The sequence below is a fragment of the Saccostrea echinata genome, unplaced genomic scaffold (assembly GCF_033153115.1).
Source record: "Saccostrea echinata isolate AGI-Se365-2 ecotype Australia unplaced genomic scaffold, CSIRO_AGI_Sech_v1 ptg000029l, whole genome shotgun sequence".
NCBI classification, from domain to species: domain Eukaryota; kingdom Metazoa; phylum Mollusca; class Bivalvia; order Ostreida; family Ostreidae; genus Saccostrea; species Saccostrea echinata.
Window position 1 is genome coordinate 35,106,010 of NW_026889778.1, and position 26,337 is coordinate 35,132,346.

General features: G+C 31.0%; 1 protein-coding gene across 1 annotated transcript in view; it reads left to right on the plus strand.

Annotated features, from left to right (window-relative positions):
* The window catches only part of LOC133194759 (uncharacterized), a 43,509-nt gene extending 24,961 nt beyond the window's left edge, over positions 1–18,548 (plus strand). The window contains exons 4-12 of the mRNA XM_061330665.1: positions 7,523–7,650; positions 8,076–8,202; positions 10,530–10,684; positions 12,789–12,845; positions 13,040–13,109; positions 13,834–13,965; positions 14,706–14,777; positions 17,085–17,185; positions 17,530–18,548. Of these exons, the coding sequence (XP_061186649.1) occupies positions 7,523–7,650; positions 8,076–8,202; positions 10,530–10,684; positions 12,789–12,845; positions 13,040–13,109; positions 13,834–13,965; positions 14,706–14,777; positions 17,085–17,185; positions 17,530–18,489 (1,802 nt within the window). The 3' untranslated portion in view covers positions 18,490–18,548. The remainder of the gene's footprint in view (positions 1–7,522; positions 7,651–8,075; positions 8,203–10,529; positions 10,685–12,788; positions 12,846–13,039; positions 13,110–13,833; positions 13,966–14,705; positions 14,778–17,084; positions 17,186–17,529) is intronic.
* Positions 18,549–26,337: the final 7,789 nt, after the last annotated feature.

The window sequence follows — 26,337 nt, forward strand, 5'->3', positions numbered from 1 at the left end:
TTCCAAATTCTGAAATATGACCTAGTTGTTTAATGAATAAAGGAAACTAATTTCTGTTATATGTAAAAGACCGTATCACAATTAAACAAAAATATCGATCAATTCATCCATATCCAAACTGAACCAAATTTAACCGACAAAAGCCAATGGTATGATGGCTTGGCAATGTCTGTGCTAGCTGCAGTGACTGAATTTAAGTTAGTGCAAGCTAAATTCAATTTTTAGGTCACCTTTGAACTTAACTCAAAGGATAAAAACCAAACTTTAAGAAATCATGCATCCTTAAAGGGATGATAAATATGATATATAATTGCTTCAGCTGTTGTATTTGGTCACAAACGGACTCACATTTCACGCTCGAAGGAATTAGGTTTATCTTGTTGTGTATGGCCAAACATATAGGTTATACTTCTTCTAATCTTAAAGGATATATCCAAATACAATTTGCTGATATGGTGCATCTATAAATTATCAATGAAGTGCATGCTTCAGCTGCTGCATCTGTCCTACATTTTATGCTCTATTAACTCTGCATGGTTATATATCTATAAGTTCTGCATATTAGGTCTTTTCCCAGGTTATCACAATTGGTAGCAAAACTAAACTAGCACATATTGTATTATACATCATTAATTATAATATTGATTGTGTATTAATCTCTAAGAGAAATCCAAATCACAAATATATTTTATTGAAAGTATGAATATATTTTCATTACAAAAATGATATGTAGGCCTAATATATTTATTTTTGAAGTTTATTAATAGAAGTTTGACCTTTTTACACTAAGACTCAACTTTTTGAAAGAATGCCATCTCCAAGTATAAAGATCTGGGAAAAAAAATCATCTTTTTTGAAATAGTCAATTTTTAAATACTTTTTTTATTCATGTTCACAAAACCTGGCAAGCCTTTCCAAGATTTGAGCATAACAAGACAAAAAACCCTTTTACACACAAACTTATTTATCAGGTACATCTGTTTCTGTACAACTTGGCCATTTTCTTCACCCATTTTAAAAAAAGTCTTTACATAGAAATCATAAAAACAATTTGGAAAATATCAAATTTGTGGAAAAAGTGAACTGCACACTGACTATAGCAATTCAGGTTTATGCTACGACATCAAATGAGTACGATTCGTTGGCAGCCTATCATAATGACACTCATCAGTCAGCATCCTCTGTCAGTGCAATAATGTCAGTTGATTGTAACCAAGGATGACATCAATACGTATAGGTCAATTAACTCTTGTTTCCATTTCTTAGTTATTACACATTCTAATAATATTGACCAAAATAGCATAGAGGGAGTGATCTGTAGATGTACATTTTGTATATAATACCAATACCTGTGGATGTTTGATTAATCATATCTGGAAGGGGACAGTCAATTTGATTTTCCCATTCTAAAGATATCTGTTAATCCCATACTTATAAATATTAAAAAATTCATAATTATGAAAGAGAAAATAGGAGGAAATAAAATAAAAGAGAAATGAAGCAAAAATTCTGTGGGGACTACCTGTAAACTTTAGACACCCTTTTTATTGTACAAGGGCCATTCAGAACTGACTTGTTGCACAAAAAAAATTATTTGACGGATTTCTCAAACAAAAAGTCTTACATAATATAAAAGAATTTTTACTTATGGTCATCAAAATTTCATTCCAAAATGTCATAAACGGATATCAGTTTTAGATGATGTAATAACAGACATATCATGAAGCCAGTAAAATCTTCAGCGTCACATGGAATTATAAAAAATTGTGAGCTTTCATTTTCTCGACGTTTCCCTTATTTGATACTGCTGATAAATAGGGTAAAAAATCTCGCTAGAGAGTTGTATCCAAAATTATAAATTCAGTCCTCCGTAAAATTCCTGGAGGTAAATGAAGTTCAAAGGAGACTATCTATCACAATTAAGCTTCCTTATGTTTTCTTTAATTAGCTCGCTAGAAGGCACTTAGTCAAGAATGCTCAGAGTGTAAGAACATAAAAAATACCTAATATCCCAATATGTTATTGTCTGCAGCTATGATATATGCTAAAAAAAACCCAACAAAAAAGCCAATTATAGCAAATTTAATCACCCCATAAGAAACATATAATATACATACTTACGGTTTATTGCACTATATTCTAAGGTTGCTTTCAATTAAAGCATTAACTTTTTAGCGAGTTATTATAATGCATATTCTGCAGTTTAGTACCCCCCCCCCCCCCCACACACACACACCTTTTATGTAAGAACAGACCAACAAACACACATATTACTACACTGAGATGAAAACACAATCTGAATCATTAACTAATCATTAACTGTTAACATGGCTGAAAAAGTGACAAAGTTTTTGTCATTCTGAGATCAAGGACACAGCTGTCTTCAACATATCCCCAGATTAATAAATAGCAGAATATTGATTTCTTGACTGTCTCAGGATTTTGAAAAACATGAATTTGGGGCTGTCATTAAATGTAACATTTATGACCTAAGCAGCACTTTATTGGTCTATTATGAAACATCAATGATCTAGAAGGCAGATAGTGCAGCAAAGCATCATGCTTGTAATTGACTGCAAATTTCTTCCATGATATGGTATATGTTATTGAAACATTAAAAGGTCTGTTGTCATGATAAAATTTTTAATGAACATCTCAAGTCATATAACACAAGGTTGTTAACATTAGCATCAGTTCATCTACTCCATATTACTAAAAAACTGTTACAGTAGGAGATAACATATGTATTTATGGGTAATTTCTGAGTCTTTGAGATTTATAGCTCACCTGAGCCAATGTTGTCTATATAGAGCTTTTTTTTTTAAATCAAATTTTGTCTGGCAGTCTATTTGGTTGCGTTTCGTTTAGGGCAATCTGACAGTATAAACTTTGATGACTGTAAAGTGGATGAAATTCTTATCACACATCTCTGCATGTTTCTCAAGGTTAAATTGCCCCCCCCCCCCCCCATACACACATAAAATCTGAATTGGTATATGTGAAAAAAAGCATTACAGGGAAAACTTTTAAATTAATACTTGAAAATAAAATTAAAATTATTCATTTAGCAATTATAAATTTATTTTTGGTTTGCATTTTTTGTATTTAGTATTTGCTGCTTTTCAAAAATAAATATAAGATGTCGGTGTTTTGAGATACTGAAGTTAAACAGTGTATGCTAGCTATTTAATATAAAAAAAAAACTGATTATTGGTATCATATATTATTTTTAAGCCCAGATTCTCATTTCTTTGCTTATTAGTTTTTCTTGCTGAATTTAAATCAGTTAATTGGGAACAAGTTGGTGCCACTTGCTCACATGACTCGTATTAATTCTGAAAAATGTTTTTCTCTGATATAGTGTTTAGCTGTGATCATTCTAAAACAAGGGTCTGTGTCCTGGACAATTTTACACAGAAACAACAATATAAGAATATACAGGGATACAAAAGTCCACATAGAAATCAAGACCTTAGGAAGGGATTCTTTTCTCTCCTTATACAACATAGTTTTTCCTCATACACAGATAATTTTTTTTGCTGCTGAAAAAAGAGCTTTTTTCATTTCAGAAGCGAGTAAAGTTTGTACTATGCTCATTTAAAACACAGCCTCAGAAATCCGTATGTACATGTAGCATTGTCACAAGGTATACATGTATATATTGAAAAATTCTCTTGGATACATTCAGCAGGATTAAAATGATTTCAAAAGACTTACAGGAACCTCACCATAACAGATGCAGGTAAAAAAAAAAATGTAATGTTTATTAATTTATAAAGATTCAGCCTACTGTATATTGTGAAGACAATTTCTGGTGTGCTGTTGGATAAGTACCTAGCATTTTTTGTTTAAGAGATGCATTTCATTTAAAAAAAATTAAAAAAAAAATGATCAGTGATTGATATATGACATTTTGAGATGTGATTTTTTTTCACATCTTTTCACCCTCTTACTATAAATACTGTATACAGGAAAATTTTTGCCCCCATTTTATTTTCTGCCCCTTTCACCCTTGTTGCAAGTGGGCATTAATTTAAAAGGGGGCGAATTGAAGGAGAACAGCATTAATCTCTTTAATACAACTGTTTCTGCATGTTCTAGGCAAATTTTAAACAGGACAAAATTGTTTGCAAGCATGAAAGAGTGAAAAATAACATAGGTGAAAATAATCCTGTATACAGAACATAATTTGTCTTCATAGCAGATCTTGGAAAACTAGCAACATTCAAAATTAAGCTTTCAAGCTTTATATTATGAACTGGATTTAAGGGTATTATTACATATATTGAGAGTATTATATAAACAAGCCTAAAGTCTTCTATCAGTATGCTTAGTCTAGTGATCCCCTTAAAGAGCTGTCATTCCATAACAAAAAAAAAATCATTGGAATAATATGGAAAAAAATATACAACTTTATGTGTTAATCCATCAAGATCAAGACTCATGAACTGAAAATCAGCTAAATAATCTGCAAGTGTCCTGAAAAAAAAATCTGGAAAAGTGTATATATGCTAGATTTGTAAGTCCAGAGGCCATATAATTCTTTGAAGCAGATGGAAATTCCATCTTCATCTGTAACTCATCAAGAGAAAAATCAGCTTCAGTGTATTGCAAGTCTATAAAATGTCGAGAAAACCAAGTACTGGGCCACGCTGAGTTGAACAAACAGAGGGACAGACAAATGGATGGGAAACTTATCATTCCCTTTGGTTTCACTGATGGGTAATTAAAAAAAAGTGTATTTAATTACTCCACATAAATCAGCATTTTCACTATCAAAGCTATATAATTATATAATATGTTACAAAGTGCTACCCTATCTTTTTTTCATCAAGTATCTGTCTGACAATTCTAATAATAAGAGATTAAAAAAAAAAATTAGAAATACAAGGTCAGCGTTATAGCCTTACATAAAGGATTATACACTTAAACACCTTAATACACTAACTATATATGGTGAAGAACCATTTGTGCCTTATTGCTGCTGCTTTTTTCTCTTCTTATTTTGTTTACAGGGGTCATCGTAAAATAGGTGATTTTTTTTTTTATGTGGCTGTATGCCCTGAATCTTCAGAAAGCATTTGCTTTTATCAAAGGACTATATTAAAGGGATTTACAGATTCTTCTAGCAATATTGTCTCCCGGAAGTGATTTATACCTTGTGCACTTTAGAATATGTGTGATACCAATGTCATCAGAAGTAGTGTAAATTCCTCAGTCGATTTTCTCAGATGTTGGTAAAATCAGGCCACATAAAAAATGTCAACCATTCTGAGAGTATTGCATAATTCAGTATGTACTAATCCCCTCCTGATCCCCCTTAAAAATTAAGGTTCTTTGTCCAAAAACCATAATTACTTAATATTGAAGTGTAAGGAAATACGTAAATTGATCAATCCGTTACTCATCAAGGTTGACTCACATACCAAAATTCAGCTCAATCATCAGCATGTAGAAAAAAGTATGAAAACCAAGCAGGACAGATTGACTGCACAGACAAATTAACATACCTTTATAGTCCCCTATTGTTTCACCAGTGAGGGACTAATATAATTTTCACTGCTGGTCTCGAATCTTGCCACCAGAATCTGATTTTGATGGTCAAGTAATTGTTACTTAAAGAATTAGTACTACAAGTTATAATTACAACAACCATGAAAATTCGTGAAAACAAGTACTGTACCAAATTCATATCTCTTGAAAAAAAAGGCCATCACAAAAAATTGTTGATCTACAGTAGCAATTTTCAAACATCAGAATTTACTTTGCTGATAAAAGTCAACAGGGTGCTTTATAATCTCTCAATCGTGAAAAAAGTTAAAAATGAAATGTTTAAATGTTTGAAACATTTCTTGCACAAGCACTTGACTGATTTTTGAGTACATGCACAAGATCATTTCTCAGATTGACTTAAACAAACTTGAGCACCACATGAAGCAAAATCCGCATCTATAATAATGCTAGCATGATCGAGCCAGCATAAATCAGTATAGCAAATGAGTAGTCAGCATTGACCAAAAGCATGATTTGTTAACTGCATGAGGCATTACTATTTAGAAAAACATTCAAATCAGCATTATGAGTGTAACCCAGAAATTTGATCATTGAAGGCACTAAGCTGTTTTTAAGTTTGAGTTATTTTAGAACAAACTGAACATTTTGTGTCCTATTGTACTCTTAAACTATTTTCAAATGCACATCTGTACAATATCAATTTTAAACGCCAATTATAAAATTTAGTTTCTCAAATTGCTATGCTGATATTCAATATATCTGCTCCCTCCAGCATTAGTAGCAGTCACTGGTACTTTTGCTAGCATGTCACCTACTTAAATTGACTCGGCAGAATCAAATCATCTAGGATATGGTAAGCCTCAAGCAATTAATATGAAACATTTAATTCTTAATATAAATGACAATGTCAAGCTTTTCTAGTAGGTTTAGGGTTGAAATTTTATTTACATTAAGAAAGTTTTAGCTCTAGAAGATCATGTGTCTGTGTGGCTAACATACATGTACTGTACATGTAGTTTCTCAGCAAGGAACTTGGCAAATATTCAAATAATAGGCAAGCTTAGAATCTTTTTCTCTTATAAAATAACATTAATTCTTTAACAGAAATTCTTTTCACTGTATGAAAGGAATGTTTGACTTGATATTACTCACAATAATAACATTGTCTGTGAATCCTTTTTACCAACATTTCATTTATTATTCACAAAAAAAAAAAAAAAAAAAAAAAAAAAAAAAAAAAAAAAAAAAAAAAACTTTAAATCCTAAGAACATCAACTCCATATTAAAATAAAGAAGTATTAAATATATTGAGGTTAAAATACATAAGAAAAAGTGTTGGAACTTCCAACCACTTTGACACAACCATGGTGATCATGAAATTGATGTTCAAGATACCAAAGTTTAACTATATGTGCTTTTCATCGATCTGAAAACTTAGGGCTTACATACAACAATGAATACAAAAATTTATTGAAATTTTGGGAGAAAAATCATAGTTTTATTTCAGTCTAATTGCTAATTTTTTAATACACATTTGGAATTATAATATTAATATATATATCTACATTTAAGTTATCACAATATTGAATAGCTTCAAATGCTGTTTCCAAACATTTCACCATTAAAAGTCAGTGAGTGTAATGTTCTTAATGAATAAGTTGTCTTCTTAAATGGCTCAGAAACTTACTTCTTAGATAAACTGCTATATGGCCACCAGGGATTCTGACATGAAATGAAAATCTGCACACAAAGAGCAAGGTTCAATTAGGGCTTTTTTTTTTTGCATATCAGACCTCATTATCTCAAACTCTATGGGACCGAGATTAAACTTTGAGATATCCAGTGATCTGAGATAACCAGGGTAAAAAACATGAAGAATAAGTGATTGGGACTACCAACTCACTTTGACACATTCCTGGTACTCGAGCAACATATCCCTGTTATTCAAGATATTGGTGTTTAAGGTAATGAAGTTCAACTGTATCTTATGAAATCTTGTTTGTTTCAGCCTCTGTGGATGAGTTGACGGGTTTCAAGATTCAGGTCACTGTGCAAGAGGAAGCGTCCATGTCTCACCCTGTCTGCCTATTTGCCAACCTCAGTGGCACAGACTGGAGTCAAATAAGGAACATATTTGTAAGTTTAGCAATATCAGGATTTGTGTCTTAAATGGCTTATATTGTAAAATAGCATTAATATGGCCTATTCTGTTAAACTCTTAGACAGTTTAAGTCTCAGGGGTGCCATATCTGGTGGTGTTTGATTTCTCAGAAATCGATGACAGAATCTAGGAAATTAGCACCACAGAAGACATGAATAAACACAGACCTTAATCACTTTATAACCTCTAGTGTAAACCAGAGCTTTTTTCCCCATCAGACAAAGTGTCTTTAGCTAAATATTGTAGACAGGTTCCCTCCTTGAAGAACAGAATAACAAAGTGATCGATAAATTACAAAAGAAGATTTTCTGTTAATATAAATCTAAACTCTCTGAAGAAAGAAACTTGAGATTTTGCTAGCAGTAAGAAGTAATATCTTGTGACTATATATTTTTTTTAGGATATTGATTTCATCTTTAACTGTGTAGAAACAACAAAGTTGGCCAAGGTCATGGTATATGTCATCAGTGTCCCTATGCCAAGCAGAGAGCATAAGAGGATTGCGAAGAATATTGTCATGGTGCCAGGTATAGTACATGTATAGCACTAATAGCAGTAATCAGAAAGGAGCATGTGTCAACTTCAGCTGACTAAGATGGAATTGCTTGCTTAATTTATGATAAAATTTCTGTCGGGGGCTGGAGATAAACAAGATATGTGTGTGAAACACTGATGCTCCCATATTGCAGCTCATAAACAGGTTTATGTCTTTCCAAAGTACATAAAACTCTAAGATTAAGGTCATGAGGTCAAAAATGTTGGTACCGAAAGAAATATCTTGTCAGAAGGAATTCACAAGTCATGTGAAATATGCAGATGTTATGGCCAGGGGTAAAGTCTTTTAAAATTGGTCAAACTACAAGGTCAAGGTCAGGAGGTCAAAAATGTTGGTACCCAAAGAAAGGTTTTGTCACAAGGAATAAACATGTAAATTATAAAAGCTTAGCACCAACTGTTCAAAAGTTAAGGCCATGTTAAAGTTTGGTAACAGTTTCCAAAAAGTGTCAAATTCCAAGGTCAAGGTCAAAAGGTCAAAATGTTTGTTCCCAAAGAAAGGTCTTGACACTAGAAATACACCTGTGAATTATGAAACCATAGCATCAATCCTTCAGAAAATTATGTGCAAGGTGAAAATTTGTCAGAAGTTGGTCAAAATCTAAGGTCAAGGTCATGAGGTCAAAAATATTGGTACCCCCAAAAGTCTTGTGAAATATGAAAGCTTTATATTGCCAACCATTCAGATGTTAGGGCCAAGGTTAAAATTTTTCAGATATGGGTCAAGTTTCAAGGTAAAGGCCATTAGGTCAAAAATGTTGGTACTATGTGAAAGGTCTTGTAACAAGGAATACCTGTGATATATGAAAGCCTAGCACCATTCATTCAAAAGTTATGGCCAAGGTTAATGTTTGTTTAAGTTTTTAAAAGTAAATCAAACTCCAAGGTCATGCGGTCAAAAGTTCTGGTGCCCCCAAAAAAGGTCTTGTTTTAAAGAATACACATGAAATACAAAAACCTTAGCACTGTTCAAAAGTTATGACCAAGGTTAATGTTTTTGCAGACAAACAGACTGAGAGACATACCAAAAACTCTTTGATCACTAGGACAGAAAAAAATGAGTCAATTATTTTCAGTACACTCAAACCTTGTTGTCTTGCACTCATTTGAGTCAATAGAAAATGATAGATATCCAAGGAATGGAGATATTGAGGTTAAAATGCACAAAGAAAAATTTGACTACCAGCACACCTCAACACATCCATGGAATTAAATCTATATTTAAGATACTCCAAATACAACTGAGTGTATATCATACAGAGCAAAACTTAAAAATGAAAGAGATAATTGCTGAAGATGAAAAAATTAATAAACTTTCAGGAAGCAAAGTGATTTAAGAGTTATTTCCCTTAGACAAGGGATATTGATCCTTAAATGTTTTTGACTTGTATTTAATATTTATTGAGCAAACAATGATTAATAAGATGAACAAAGATAATGATTTGTCTGTTCGTGCTTCATAGGAGCAATATTCCTTTTTCATGGTATTGTGGGAGTGAATTTGGTTAAATTCCCATTAATATCAGAATATATTGCGAGTTTATGTCCTTCATTAAAAGTAATATGTGAATAAAAGGGCAGATTTGCTTTAAAAATGTGTGGGTGGTATAGATAAGATTTCTGTACATTGCCACATGTAAAATCTGTTTTTCATTATCTAAGCACTAGTTTGTTTGATATTTTTTGATATATCAGTTACATCATAATCCATTCCAGACTATAATGGTTTTTATAACAAAAGTAATTTGGAATCCATAAGCAAGGCCTTATTAATAAGTGAATTCGGAAAATAATGATTTTTTTTATGTATGGTAGAAATAAGGTTAGAAGTTGGTTTATGTTTTAAACATTATATTTTTTGTGATAAAAATATTGGTATAATTTTCAAGATGTAATTATTAATTCTTTTCTCATTGGTCGAAAGGATCATAAAAACATTTTATTTGCCAGCAGAATCATGCTGATAACTCAATTAGGTCCGGACCTTACTGATAAATATTAAACACTGTAAACCAACTTTTATTTGCAAGTGACAAAAATCCGTGAGTTTCGCAACCTTCTCTTACTCACAAATATTTCTCATTGTGAACCAATTATTCACTAATTTATTTATGAAGAATGTTGCCATAGTTGTGAAAATTAGAAGTTGTGGATGGATTCCAAACTGAAGAATCGCGAACAAAAATATTGTGAATAGTAATTGGTTTACAGTATGATTCATTGTTTGAGTTAACCAGTTTTCATTTATTAACTGTATCAGTGTAAAATGTTCATCAATTGTTCATTCAATCTTCATTAGGTTTTGCTTGGAAGCCAAAGATACATGTTTGGACCACACTCAACAACAATGTGTACCAGCTCCATCTGTGGTTCACTCCTTTGTTTCCTGGGGCAGTTTACCACAAAGTTCAGCTGCATAGCAACCAACTAGAGAACAGCACAAACCTTGAAGCAGTGAGTTCCACATAATAAATATCTCTGTTAAATCTGTCATAATCCCATGTACATGTAGCACCTGATCCCACCTCTGATGCTTTAAGAGGACCGTGTTTGCTCTGCTCCTGATCTGTATTGTTTCAAAGGACTTCTGAGCTTGACTACTGTTCATTATCTCCATATTACAAGTAGATCTTGTGATCTATTTTGTTTTAGTGGCAGACTGTAACAGTTACTATTTTATACATGTGTATATATAATCATGATAATAACTGTAAGTACCGATATATGGATATCTACACATGTTCCTTTAAATTAGGTGTGAATTAATAGCCAAAATTATGTGACACTGTGTTTGGGTCATATCTGCAATATACCAAAATGATATATGTTTTGTTTATACTGAATATAGATATGTACAAAAATAGTACAAAGATATTAGGTAAATTCCCATTTGGTATGGGAACACTTGTAAGTGGAGGGGGGATATAAATCCAAAAAGATTTCTCATCAAATATTTTAGCATAAAATAAAAAGATTTAGCAAATGAGTTAAGACTCACATTCTTTGTCAGGTGCTAGATCAATTTTGATGTGATAATCAATTCATGCTTACTTTTCCCCATATACTTTATGGTTGCAGTAGTTCTATATCATTTCAAATCATGTGTAAAATTAATTTGGGTACCCATATTTAATTTTTTTTTTTTACATAAAAGGAGGTGAAAACATTAAATGTAGGTTTCAACCTTTTAGAGTGAAAATGACAATTTAAACATTTTTACTGTTTTTTTAATTGGGTTTAGCAAACAAATTATAACCCTGTGCAACATGAATTGACTAGGCTATGGTTACACATGTGTACAGCATTATTAGTAAAAGTAATTAATTCTTCAAATATAAGAAACCTCTGAAGGCACCTTCATTTACTAGATCGATACCTTAACTCCATTCAAAAATAAGTTTTGAGCGCATGGTTTTTCTTCAGTAAATTAAAGGTCATGTAGATTTAGAAAATATGTAGGCAATAATGAAAAAGTAAATAAATCCCATTTTATTACTAGCAAAATGTGAAAAAAATATACTAGTCGATTATTATATTTTGCTATATTATATATATATATATTTATATATGTATTTTTTTATCACTTTTCTATTACTAAAAGCAACATTCATGAAAACATTAGATACCAGAATGTGTTTTTTGTTTGTTTGTTTTTTGTTTAACATCCCTCTTGAGAATTTTTCACTCATATGGAGACGCCACCACTTGCCGGTGGAGAGCTGCAAATTTTGACCTATACACTGCACTCAGGGCCATTGAGCAGTGAGGGATCTTTTTCGTGCCAGCACCTACTGCGACACGGGACCTCAGTTAATACGGTCTCATCTGAAGAACTGGTCATCACATCCCACAGTGGGATTTGAACCCGCGACGTAAGGATCAACTCCTTACTCCACGACTCTAGAGCGAACGCTCTAACCACTGCGCCATGCTGGCGACTACCAGAATGTGACTTCCACCTTAACTACTTATCTCCTGTTTAACTTTATATCCTAAACTTTCAAAAATGAGCCCTTCAAATGAGATGAATTCATGAATATTTCCTCCATTACAAAATTTTCTTTTGCTGAAATTATCATAAAGTTCAATTTTAAATCCCTTTTTGAACGTGTAACTTAATTATTTATGATGGAAATGAGAGTCAGCTGTTCTCATTTAGTTTAAATTCTAACTGCCCTAGAGGATAAACTGATTGAAAATAAATAAAAGGCCAAGGTAGTGACAAAAATGACTTTTTTTTTAATTCAGCATTTAATTAGAAAGATTTTTGCTGGATCTTTATTATGGTCATATGCGTACTATGAGGCCATTTACGTATTTCGAAACTAGGGTCCAATATCTTTCAAAAATGCTGTTATCCACAGAACCTTCGTCAAGAAGAACTTGCTTTTATTACTTTGTCATCAAGTGATATTAAGAAAATTAAAGATTATTTGAAAATAGTAAAGTAAGTGTAAAGTAAATCTGAATGAGCCAAAATGCTTCATTTCTGAACATTCATAAGACAATTTTGTGACTGCCAAGCAAATGACATTGAACTTTTTAAATGTTATTTCAGCCTTTGGGAAACTTCACCTTTGAAAATGTGCCTTGCAAAACAAATTATACAGTTCAGGTGAGAATAATTAATTTTTTATGAACTATTTGAGAGAGAGAGAGAGAGAGAGATTTTTTCAAGCTGTAACCAAACTTAGATTTTAATTTAAAAGTATGAAAATGGATATTGAACAAATTTATTATATGCTAATAAAACAATTATGATGTCAGTCAATGCAAAATAGCTTTATGTTCTTTCTTTATGATTTACAGATCAGACCATATGACAATCAAAGAGCTTTATTTGATCAGTATTATTCATCAAAAACAGTAGCAGTTGGTGGTGAGAAGATTTTTTTCCTGATAAACTTTAAAAAAGCTATGAATTGCTAATGGAAAGAGTTATTGATTGTTGAAAGGCAGAAAAAAAAGATGATAGCATATAGAAGAAACTGCAGCATCATTGAATCACCTGATGCATCTGATTGAGACTGGATTTGATGCTATTCATGTCTTGCTGTTGTCTATAATGGAAGAATACATGAAAAAGCTTATTTTGTATCCTAAGCTTTACTTAGATTAGTTTTCAGTGACGGGTCGACAGGGGATGCTTAGTCCTCCTAGATACCTGATCCCATCTCTTAGGTTTACAGGGGCCCTTTTCATGATTTGTTTACTGAATTTATGAGATTTATTACAATTCATTATTTTCACCTTTACCATGTTTAAGTCTAAACTTCATCATTCCTCTGATCACTCATATAAATTTTGCTTTAACGCTTAGGGTTTTCCAAAAGAAATCTAATTTACAATTAAGATGCAAACAATTGCAAAAAATTTGACGGAAAATGACATTTTAGAAAGGAATGATACTCATAGTCCAAGTAGAGTTATCTCTCTTATCATAGGGTCATTGAACCATAATATAGTCTTAAAATTTCGCTCATAATTCATACACTGTAGGAAATCAAGAATTGAAAAACACGGAGACATACTTGCATTGATATATCTTTTAGTAAGATGTAGATGATAATATATGAAGGTTGTTAATGTATTATTCCTTGCAGACTGTGTAGACCCTGCAGACCCCATAATCAGACCACCAGAGCCAGTGGCCTCTAAACTGGTCACACTCATCAGTATTCCAATACTATTGATCATTGTTGGAGCCATCACTGGAATCTTCTTCTTTAAACGAGGTATATATATATTTACTCTACAAAGTGTATTCAAAATGAAAGAGTCACCTGCATGGCGCAGTGGTTAGAGCCGCGGAGTAAGGAGTTGACCCTTATGTCGCGGTTTCAAATCCCACTGTCGGACGTGGAGACCGGTCCTTCGGATGAGACTGTGTAAACTGAGGTCCCATGTTGCAGTGGGTGCTGGCACAAAAAAGATCCCTCACTGCTCAATGGCCCTGAGTGCCAGGTATAGGTCAAAATTTGCAGCTCTCCACTGGCAAGTGGTTGCGTCTCCATATGAGTGAAAAATTTTCAAGAGGGACGTTAAACAATAAAATAAACAAACAAAATGAAAGAATGGTGTTCTTGTGTTAAATTTGTAGCAAAGACTTACTGGAATTGGAACACTATATCTGCAATCTGTAGTGTTGAAATTAATTTAAACCTGACAATCATAAACTAGGCAAAACTGTAGCTATGGATGTTATATTCTATATGCATATAAATTATGTAGTCATTATGCCAAGGAAACTGCTAATTACATCAGGTCAAGGATTGGCTTGTTAGATCACTGTCACCTTGTTATCCCCTCACAACAAAGTTTGAGGGGATATAGTAACATGCTCTTGTGTGTTTGAGTAAGTTATAATCTGTACCTGTATTTTTGTTCTCTTTTTGGAGGGAATGCTCTCAGTCTGCTATGCAGTGCCCTTGTTGAAGTTGTGGTTGTGATATTAATATGGTTGATTCATTTGCAGATTCCACTGGCTGTAAACTTAGACGACACTACAGACAGGCAGCAAATAGTGAAACAACTCCTAATAATGCAGGTAATTAGAGTCTCAGGAAAGTGATGCCCAAAATGAATGCAAAGTATTTCAAAGTGAAAGATTAATATTGAACTACTGCCCAAAACACTCAGAGTATTGCTAAAATGTAGTTTGTTACATAAGCACTAACAAAAATGGTACAATCTAAATAGCTCTATTCAACACAACAGATAGATATTTATCTTCTCAATATTATGCTGCAACACAACAGTTAACAATTAAGGCATAATTCTCCTGTAACCATGCAACATAACATTCAGGTAACAGTAAAGTTTAATTAGTAATGTTTCAATGAACATGTATTTCCAAAGTGTATTTTTGCATAGATTCAACGAAGATTTAAAATGCAAATGACATTGCACAATTGAAAATGGCATAATCATTGTTTTTCTGCAACATTACAGCTAGCAAAAAAGGTATAATTTTAATGTTATTCTGTAAAGTAACAACTAATAAAGATAATCATATTGTGTAGTATAAGATCTAACAATAATCATTATGATATAATCTCAATGTTACTCTTTATCATGACATCCAACAATAAAGATACAACCTCAGATCTCAGCTTTACTCTGTAGCACAATATCTAACAATAAAGATATAATCTCAACATTACTCTGTAACACAACATCTAAAAATAAAGATATAATCTCAACATTACTCTGTAACACAACATCTAACAATAAAGATATAATCTCAACATTACTCTGTAACACAACATCTAACAATAAAGATATAATCTCAGCTTTACTCTGTAACAGACAACAGCTTTACTCTGTAACAAACAACATCTAACAATAAAGACACAATCTCAGCTTTACTCTGTAACAAAACATCTAACAATAAAGATACAATCTCAGCTTTACTCTGTAACACAACATCTAATGATAAAGATACAATCTCAGCTTTACTCTGTAACACAACATCTAATGATAAAGATACAATCTCAGCATTACTCTGTAACACAACATCTAACAATAAAGATACAATCTCAGCTTTACTCTGTAACACAACATCTAATGATAAAGATACAATCTCAGCATTACTCTGTAACACAACATCTAACAATAAAGATACATTCTCAGCATTACTCTGTAACACAACATCTAACAATAAAGATATAATCTCAACATTACTCTGTAACACAACATCTAACAATAAAGATATAATCTCAGCTTTACTCTGTAACAGACAACAGCTTTACTCTGTAACAAACAACATCTAACAATAAAGATACAATCTCAACATTACTCTGTAACACAACATCTAACAATAAAGATATAATCTCAACATTACTCAGTAAAACAACATCTAACAATAAAGATACAATCTCAGATTTACTCCGTAACACATCATCTAATAATAACGATGCAATCTCAACATTACTGTGTAACACAACATCCAACAATAAAGATACAATCTCACCTTTATTCGGTAACACAACATTTAACAATAAAGATACAATCTCGGGTTTACTTTGTAACACAACATCTAACAATAAAGATATAATTTTAGTGTTATTCTATAACACAACATTTAACAATAAAGATATAATCTCAGCATTACTCAGTAACACAACATCTAACAATAAAGATACAATATCAGCTATATTGGTTAACACAACATCTTGCAATAAAGAAACAATCTCAATTTTATTCTGTAATACAACATCTAACAATAAAGATACAATATCAACTTTACTCTGTAACAGACAACAGCTTTACTCTGTAACAAACAACATCTAACAATAAAGATACAATCCCAGCTTTACTCTGTAACAGACAACATCTAACAATAAAGATACAATCTCAGCTTTACTCTGTAATTAACAGATAACAGCTTTACTCTGTAACAAACAACATCTAACAATAAAGATACAATATCAACTTTACTCTGTAACAGACAACAGCTTTACTCTGTAACAAACAACATCTAACAATAAAGATACAATCCCAGCTTTACTCTGTAACAGACAACATCTAACAATAAAGATACAATCTCAGCTTTACTCTGTAATTAACAGATAACAGCTTTACTCTGTAACAAACAACATCTAACAATAAAGATACAATCCCAGTGTTACATCAGTTGTTGCATATTGACATCAAATTGTAAAATATTAAATTTTGATATTATATTCATTTAGTATTTGGTTATTATGTCTGTTTAGAACAGTTTTTGATTTAAGATTTTGTAATTTCTGTCAACTGAAACCCTGAGTAATCATCCTTAAGACAAAGATAAAATCTTAACTCTGTGAATCAAACAGCTACTATGTATATAATACTTTTTCCCCTTTCAACACAGATTGCACTATCATTTTACCTGTGTACTGTGATGAGAGTCAACAACTAAGAGATGCTATTCACAGTTTGAAGTCACTTTTACATTCAGTGAAAGGTTGCAAGGTAACATTAAGAAAACCTTTTGAGAAGAAGGATTTTGAAAATTATATACTTTTTGTTAAAGAAATTGTAATTGTATGCATGAAAACTGACTTTGTATTTTTTTCTAGATTTTAAATAGTGGTACAGTAAATCAGTTAAATAGAAGGGTTGAACCTGTCATATGCTTTAAAGCAATTTATAATTAATGTTATGACCCTCCTCCAAACACACTTTAATCAAGTTAGTTATATGAATTGTGAGATTTTAAGCCCTTTATTTCCTGTATTCCAAATTTACTGCAATGCAGTAATGGTATCAAATGACTATAATTTTTATTGCACTAATTAATTAACCCTCTTCTTCAGGCCCAGTTTGCAGAGGAGAATTTAATGGAAGGTTTCACTAGTGATTATCTGAAATCCAGTAGCTTTTATCAGGTGGCTATTATATCAAGCAAGAGTTTGATTCAGATTTACAAAGCCCTTCAAAAGAATCGGTCTCATTTCTCCCTTACCCATTCGAATGGAAATATGTCTCATGAAAGCCAAGCTTTCTTAAACTGTGTAGCATCTTTAGACAATATTCACAATTTTGTTTCATCAAATGAACAGCAGATGAAGAAACCCATTCTTATTTCATTCTTTCCAAACATTCAGAACAAACTTCTGAGTCCTGATATACAGAAGGAATTTGTGTTGTCAGATGTGGTTGATGTTGATGGGAACGTTCAGTGTATCATCAGGGATGCAGAAATACGTAAACTTGTTAACTATTTGCTAGATGATGATGAGACACTGCTTCTTGAAGAATTTGGACCCTCGATGCCAGAGGTTATGGATGTGTGTGAAAAACTAACAGACTTGTACAAACTGGAAATGAGGAGTACTCCTAATAAAAGATTGGAAGAGTCTATCAAAATATATATTGGGGAAGGTGAAACTCATTCACATCATCACCAAGAGATGGTGGCAAACTATCATATTCCTTCACATTTTGACAGTAGGTGTCTAGACATGAATCCTGCAGCATGGCCTGTATTGCAGTGCAATCCAAAAGGAGCTGTATTTGATCCTTGTGATATTCATTTTACCCATCAACCTTGCATAGAAAGTGCGATTCCTCTCCCCAGAACATACCAAGACAGTGGTTATGTGTCTTTGGTGCATTCAGAGCAGGATAGAAGTTTTCTTGGGGTAGGCAATTTAACTGATTTTATCCCTCCCATGGATTCTGATACAGAAAGCATCGACAATCAGTCCCTTTGCCAGAAAATGTTAGAGTTCAATCAACGAAACTTGACCAAGTGGAATGCAGCAACGAGTTAATTTTAGGAGCATATTCACCTTAATGTTTCTCTGCATACCAGGTTTTACTTTATATGAAATCCGGGCATTATTCTTACAAATGATTTTTTTTAAGAAGTGAACATTTCAGATTATTTATTAAGGCATTTCATACATTGCAGTATTCATCATGTTCATAGCGAATCTTTAAATTAAATTTACATAGCATGTGTCTTTCAACTTATTTTACATTTTTATAATCAAAAGAATGAAAGAAAGATTATAACATTTTCAGGTGTGTAAAATTAAATATATGAATTTTCAACACCAAAAATTGATTAACAAATAATTTTTGTTCCTAAATATATATATATTATTTTATATGAGAAGAGGCTCACAGCCTCTCAATGCACAGATATTCAACTATGGAAACGTGTCGTAGACTTCATCATATTTCCTGGGTGTGAGTGTTTGGAACTATTGTTTATTTTAGAATTACTCATGAAGTTTATCCTCACAGTGCTTTTTAATTTGTTCCAGTTTTTGATGTTATTTTTATTTTTAAAAATGTGAAAGAAAGTAAAAACATGCATCATTTCATGATGCATTATATATATATATATATATATATATATATATATATATATATATATATATATATATATATATATATAAGAAATAAGGTATCATTTTAAAACGTCTATTGCAATATAAATACGGGTTGGTCATGAGATCAAATTCCATACAGAATGGTAAATTTGATCTCGTACCAACCCATATTTATAGCCCGATAGATGTTTTAAAATGATACCTTATTACTTATATTTACATTTGTGACTTATTCATATTTTATTTTTTGCCTGATTATAATCTTTAACGCATGAAATGTTTTATTTTTCAAACCCAACGGCACGTGTTTGATCCACTGATTGTGCATCGACCCTTTATGACGACACTGAGAAATTACGTCGAACGTTTATGACGCGAGGAACCTGTGTTTATACGGATATAGATATGCGTTGCTTTTAACAGTGTTATATAAAAAAATTTGCAAATGTAAATACATATATATATAATGCATATGAGTTACCTTCTTAGCTTAGCTTGTATAATCTAGATTATTTTATTTTCAAATCATGATTATTTACACATAGTTACTTTTTTCAACATACTGGGCATTAACATTTAATTTTTACATGATTTTAATTTTACATTCCTAAACAACTTTACTGACAAATGTTAGATAATTCATATGGTTTACTGTGTTGTAAATCATTTGTCATTGCCGGATCTATTAAGAGATCTAGACTATCTGATGCTTGATGTTCCATTTTGCTCACCTCAGCATGTTTTGCACCTTTTATAGTGATAAGATGAATATACAATTCGTCATTAATTTTGATGCTAATCTTAAATAATTAATTGAATTATTTTTGTTTGTTTGAATTTTGTCGATTTATGTTTGTCAGCACAATGGTAGCACTGAACATGATAATTGTGAATTTCTTGCATTTATTTGTTTGTTTACTTGTTACCATTAAGGTTGTTTAATTTGTTTTTTTGTTTGTTTTTTTTTTTTTTTACAATTTATGTTAAAAAATTTAATGAAATTTAAATGTAACATATGCTATTGTTATAAAGGGCATTAATTGATAGAATTACATGTTTTTATTTTTAAGGGCATTAGGTAGAATTTTCTGTTTATACATTTTGATGATAAAATTGAAAAAAAAATCATGTTTTGGTTAATTTTGAAACTTTTCTTTATTTTTGGTTTATTTTGGAACCTTTCTTCTTTATTTCACTTCAACAACGGAAGAAAAGAATTTGTTTAGTAATGAAAATATTTTGAATGTTATCAAGCAGTTACGACAAAAAAAAACATCGATTTTATGTACCAGATTTTATTGACACCATTGTTACCTCCATGGCAATTCATCTCGAGGAGACTTAATATTATAGCTTAACATTTTTATTCAGGTGTTAATTTTTTAAAATGTACTCTAAAATGTACTCAACAAGTTTTATGAAGTATATTTGTGTGGAAATGTTAGACATTTCTATGTTTTCCCCTATTTTTACTATGTTTTGTTTAACATAGACTTGATAAAATGATATAAATGTGTATACCAGTGTATACATTGAATGTTAGCACTTATATGTATGTGTGGATTATCTCAAAGGACTTCTACTATAATTTTCCTTTTTTTTAAATTTAATTTTTAAATTTATTTCGGCAAAGTTTGAAAACTACTTAGATTAAATAATCTAAGGTGGATGACAATTAGGTGTTTTTTTTTATGCTCTGGTAGTTTTCGCATTGCTCTATGTATATTTCAAAAGCGATAATGGCGGGCCATTATTTATGGCGTCTACTCATGTGCAACTCCTCTGATTAACTAAGCACATTGAGTGGTATGATGAAGGCTACGTGGTGTAGGTACTTAAATAACAGACTACTCCACACTTGAACTTGCTCAAATTTCAAACTTTTTGCAAAAAGATTATCTACTTATAAATTATTAAGAAATTTTAAATATTGAAATCTTTTTTTTTTCTCAGATAATTACTGCAATCAACTAGTTATAAGTTTAGTCACATTAGCACAATCTCCACCCGAATTTACTATTTTTGTCAACACAACGCTGTCCTTGAGTTTGGAATATGTAATTTGTTCAGCATTAAAAAACACTTCCAATAATTTTAAAGGAATAAAAGCATTATAATGCGAAATTTTCAAATATATTTATGGTCTCTTTCCTTATACGTAAGATTCATAGTCATTTTGTAATAGGAAATTAAAGTACATTTATCTTTGAATAATTGAAATCTTTAATGCCACTGGCAGAAATTCTATACGGATTTATGGTACATGAAAGAATTTCTGAATTAAAAATAGTGTATGTAATTTTATTTTGAATAAATAGGTTTTTCAAATTGTGAAACATGATCTCAAGTCAACATTTTGAATATTACTATAAATATTGCATCTCAATTATTGCATTATATATTATATTTCAAATATTACATTAAATATTACATTTCAAATATTATATTAAATATTACATTTCAAATATTAAAATATTACATTTTAAATATTATATTAAATGTTACATTTCAAATATTACATTTAGTATTACATTTCAAATACATGAATTACATTAAATATTACATTTCATATATTACATTAAATATTACATTTCATATATTACATTAAATATTACATTTCCAAGTCAAGACAGTCGCTTCTTGCCGCAATATTTGCAGGTATTTTAATGATTTCTGATGTTATTTCTAAATTTTGAACCCAAAATAATATGTATAATGTACATTAAGATAATAAATAATTATATTGGATGTGGCTTTGCATTCACGATTTTGGTTTGTCGATAGCGATGTTTTGAAACACAATAATGTTGACGCACCATGTCTTTGAACCTAATTTACTCAAAAGTCTTGATCACTGTCTTCAATTAAGCATTATAAAACAGTCTTTTACAATTAAAGTATTAAAAAACTTAAAGCAAATGATGAAAGAAGTAGTCTACATAGCAATAGTGAAAATTTATTTTAAAATAAGTAGTTCACACATCAATGTTTTGAAATTATGATAGAAGTCCTTACGTTTTTGTAATATTTAGGAAATTTAAATGCAGTGGACCAATTATTTTATTTTTGTGTAAAATTTTCAATTCCCTTCTGTGAAGGAGAATAATTTTATTTCTGTTTAATTGTTTTAGAAAGAAATCCAGTTTGTTTTATGAGATTTACACTTGTTATTATTAAAGATCTTTTTATTGTTGATTTTCACGAAAAGGAAATCCAAAATGGCATATGAGGTAAATGTTGTATATGTTTGTAGATGTGGGTATATGTAGACATTATTAATAATGCTGTTCTCCCTCTGTGCTCAATGAAATTTAAAGTATGATAAAGAGATTAATAAGCTTGTACAGGTAGAAAAAAATTAATCATTGGATTACATGCACACTTCAAGTGTAACCTCGTGGTATTTTGGCTTTTGACTTTCTTTAGCCAAAGCCTTGTTGATTCTGTTGGTTACAAAAGGTATTTAAAGCAAGTTTCATCTACATTCGTAGATAACGAGGTTTATTGACTAGAAAATGACCAGTGTATATTATATATTATAAACGATTTTTTTTGTCAGTATTTGGGCAATTTGTATTAAGTTCAAGTCGTTTAGTGCCTTAAGGTAGTTCTCATAGTTCAAGGTAGTTCTTTTGATTGATAGAAATAGCATTACAAGATTTTTCTTGTTTGCTCAAGAAACTACAGATTAAAATTTTTTGAACACGCTGGTAGTTTAAATACCATGCCTTGAAATAAATTTTAGCAGTATATTTTAGACAATATCTGAGAGGATGTATTTTTATTTCTTAAGAAATACTTTCTTTCTTTGGTTGTTAGTTATTGTCTTTTTTTTTTGTTTTTGATTTCCCCAAACATTGAAGCTTTTCACCTTGCCCCCCCCGCCCCCCGCCCCCGCCCCCCCCCCCCCCCCCAATATTGTTTGCATGTTGTAGTGATTCTCAGCTCATTCTTTACTACTGAGCATGTGTCTGTAGGTTACTGACTTTAATTTTTTTTTTTTAAACATTTTTGATTCTTGTTTTTGTGATTTTGCAGAAATCATTTTCTTATAACTATTTGAAGTTTAGGACTGACATTGTACGTGAACGAACAAACTCAAATGATATTTTAAATTCACCTGAGGTAAAGCCACAAGCTGGAGCTTTTCTGACTAAAGTATACAAAGTATAAAGTATAAAGTAAAGTATAAAGTAAAATTGTAGGATTTTTTTTTGAAGTATGAATGTCGCCTTAAAATGGTCAGTTATGCACCATCACTAATCTGGCATTTCCGGCATTGTCATATTTATTTCGAGATGTATGTATTAATGCGCTTAAGTTTTAGAATTGAGTTCGAGGTGTTCTCTGTGTCTTGGTATAGAAATTAGGGGTTAAACATAGTTTTTTTTATTCAGAATAAAGATCTATTTTGCAAAAACTGATATGCACCTATTCATACATAACGTTTTTGCTTAGACCCACAATAGGAAATTTATTAGTGTAAACTTGTTCATCATAGAAAAGCATGAATTAGGCGAGCCTTAAGTCTTGTATGTCAGTAACACTGAAAATACAATAAAATCTATGTATTTTGAACTTTTTAATATTTTTTTAATTCTTAAATATAGAATTTTATTTTAAATATTGAAATATTGTTTTAATACTATGGTTTCTGCACATTGACTCTCAGTCAAGTTACCCTTATCAGAAATTTATTCAAGGATAAATCCTTAAACAATTTTAGTATCTAAAGAATGGATGTTTTAAAGTAGGTAACATGTACACTCGGAGGATTAACGGGAAATATGGCATGCAGTAAAAGGAACAATGCACTGCTTTAAAATTATAAGCATGATATGATTTTTTTTGCTCAAGATCTATATATACATCTAAGGAGCAACTGTAGGAAAATCAAATAAATTAGAATTTGAAGCATTAAAAGGACTGTGTCCAGACAATTTATTTATGCTTCATCTTTACTGTGCATTTTCTTGTGTGGATTTTTGCAGTTTGTATTACATTTTATGTATAGAGACGGATTTTTAAGTGAAATTGAATAGCTATTAAGAAATGTTAAAGTAATGTATGTGTTTGGAAAGAAGGAACAGTAAATGCAAAATTAAAAGAGACTATTCGGGAAAAAAGTTATTCTTTGAACATTTTATTGATGTACGGTTTGTAACAATTCTGGATAAATGTATAATTTTAATACTAGTTGTAGGTTATTGAATATTTAGATCAGAATTAATGAAGCCAAGCAATTAGACTTTAGAGGTCACTAGATATTCATACCGGACTTGTTAATAAATAGTCATTATTATTGATTGTTCCCTTTTTAAGTTCTTAGCTCAAATAATTTGATTTTTTCAATTGTCTTGTTTTAGATAATAAATAATTTTTTTTAGTAGATAAGGTATTACTTTGCTGTCGTTTCTTAATAATTAAAATCAGTAATAAGAAAGTTATAACGATTTTATTATAGCATACACATCTTCAACAATTATTTCATGAGCTATTTCTAAACAAGCCAAGGTTGTAAGACCTCTTCTGTGTGTCAGTCTTGAATATTTTTAGATGTATTTTCCTCTCATTGGAATTGTTTAAGCTCTCTTGAGACAAGGCCTGAAGTGATCTTTTCTAGTATTTTTTTTTCAAATCCCGTTCAATATTTTCTACTGTTTTTCAAGAAAAATCATGCTAATTTTATCCATATTTGACGCCAAGCATTCATATACAAGGAATTAAGATTTTTTAAGATGAAGACCAAGGACTTTAAATCAAGGGAAATAATTTATATATTTGTTTAAAAGGCCATAATCATTTAATAAGTGTATTCTCAAGGATAAGTAAATCAAGAAAGAAGAATCACTTTATGAAAGCTTCTGTACATGGGATGAATTTTAGTTTGTTCACAGCATATGGTCGAAGGGCTAGAAATGAGTGATGCAGAGGATAATTTTTTTTGGTTAGGAATACAGAGGGAAAATTTTGAAAAGTCTATTGAGCAATTAGTCCACAATTATTTTAATTGCTTTGACCCGTGGGATTACACATTATGGAATAGTTTACATATGAATATGAAGACCTTTTCACTTTCAGATTTGTTTACAGAAGATTAATTAAAATTGTTGTAATTCATGCATTACGTTTTGGGCAAAGAAGGATTTTAGTCATCATTTGTTGTTAAGGAAATTGTGTTTCGGGTTAGAAATATGGCACATATGCCTCTTGGCTTGATTTACTGTGTATATTTTGAATTAAGACTCAACTTCATGAATGTGAAGGCATAAATGAATGTTTGAAATAAAATATTTTTATTAGGGCCCCACAAGGATTTGCGGGTGCCCTATAGTAATCACTCTGTCACAAATTTTCTGTTTTTTCTAATAACTTTTTTTGTAGTTGACCAGTTAAGTTCAAATTTGATATGTTGGTTGAAGAGGCAGTAAGACATATTTTGATGCTAAGTTTGATTCTCTATGTCATCCAGTTTGGAGCTGGGGTGGTGGGGTAGATTCCTTAACTTTACATTAGAATGAACGCCAGGGCAAAGAGAGATAACTGCTGAGAATGTTCCTATTGTAAACTATGAAAGCTGCAACTGTCCCATGGGATTAATTAACTTTCCTCTTGAAGAAAATCCAAAGCTTTATCTGTTTCTCTCAAATTGAGATTAATTTACGCCTCTGTCTGCAAATGAAGTTTGTTTTGAAGTTAAGGTCAATTCTGAATGATGTTTACATTGTCTGAAATGTGGATTTAAATAATGTTCATACTTTATTTTGGTAAAATACACAATGAGTTATGATTTTATTGAATTCTAAAAACAAGATATACATAAAGATATGTTTTTTTTTTTGTTTTTTTAAAATATTTTTTTGTTTTTGTTTTTTTTTTAATTTATTTTTTTGCTGCCTTTTGTAAATTCAAGATCTTATTGGAAGAAAAGAATGAGAGAGCAGTACAATTAATCCCCTGGGATTAATTATCTTGTCTGGGGCAGAGAATTTTCCAGGCTTATCTTTATTTGTCACTTTAAGATAAATTAATCTTTGTCTGCAACTGATGTTTGTTTTGAAGTTAAGGTCAAGCCTGGGTGATATTTGCATTCACCGAAGGCTGGTATTTTATAAAACACATGCTTTATTCTTGTTTAAATATACATTTAATTGAGTTATTATAAATATGATGTTTTTACTGCCTTATGTAAATACAGGGATACTCTTTACAGGATGTTGGATATTTAGGAATTATCTTGAAATTTTATAAATAGAGTTGTTATTGCGTATTCTTCTTCAT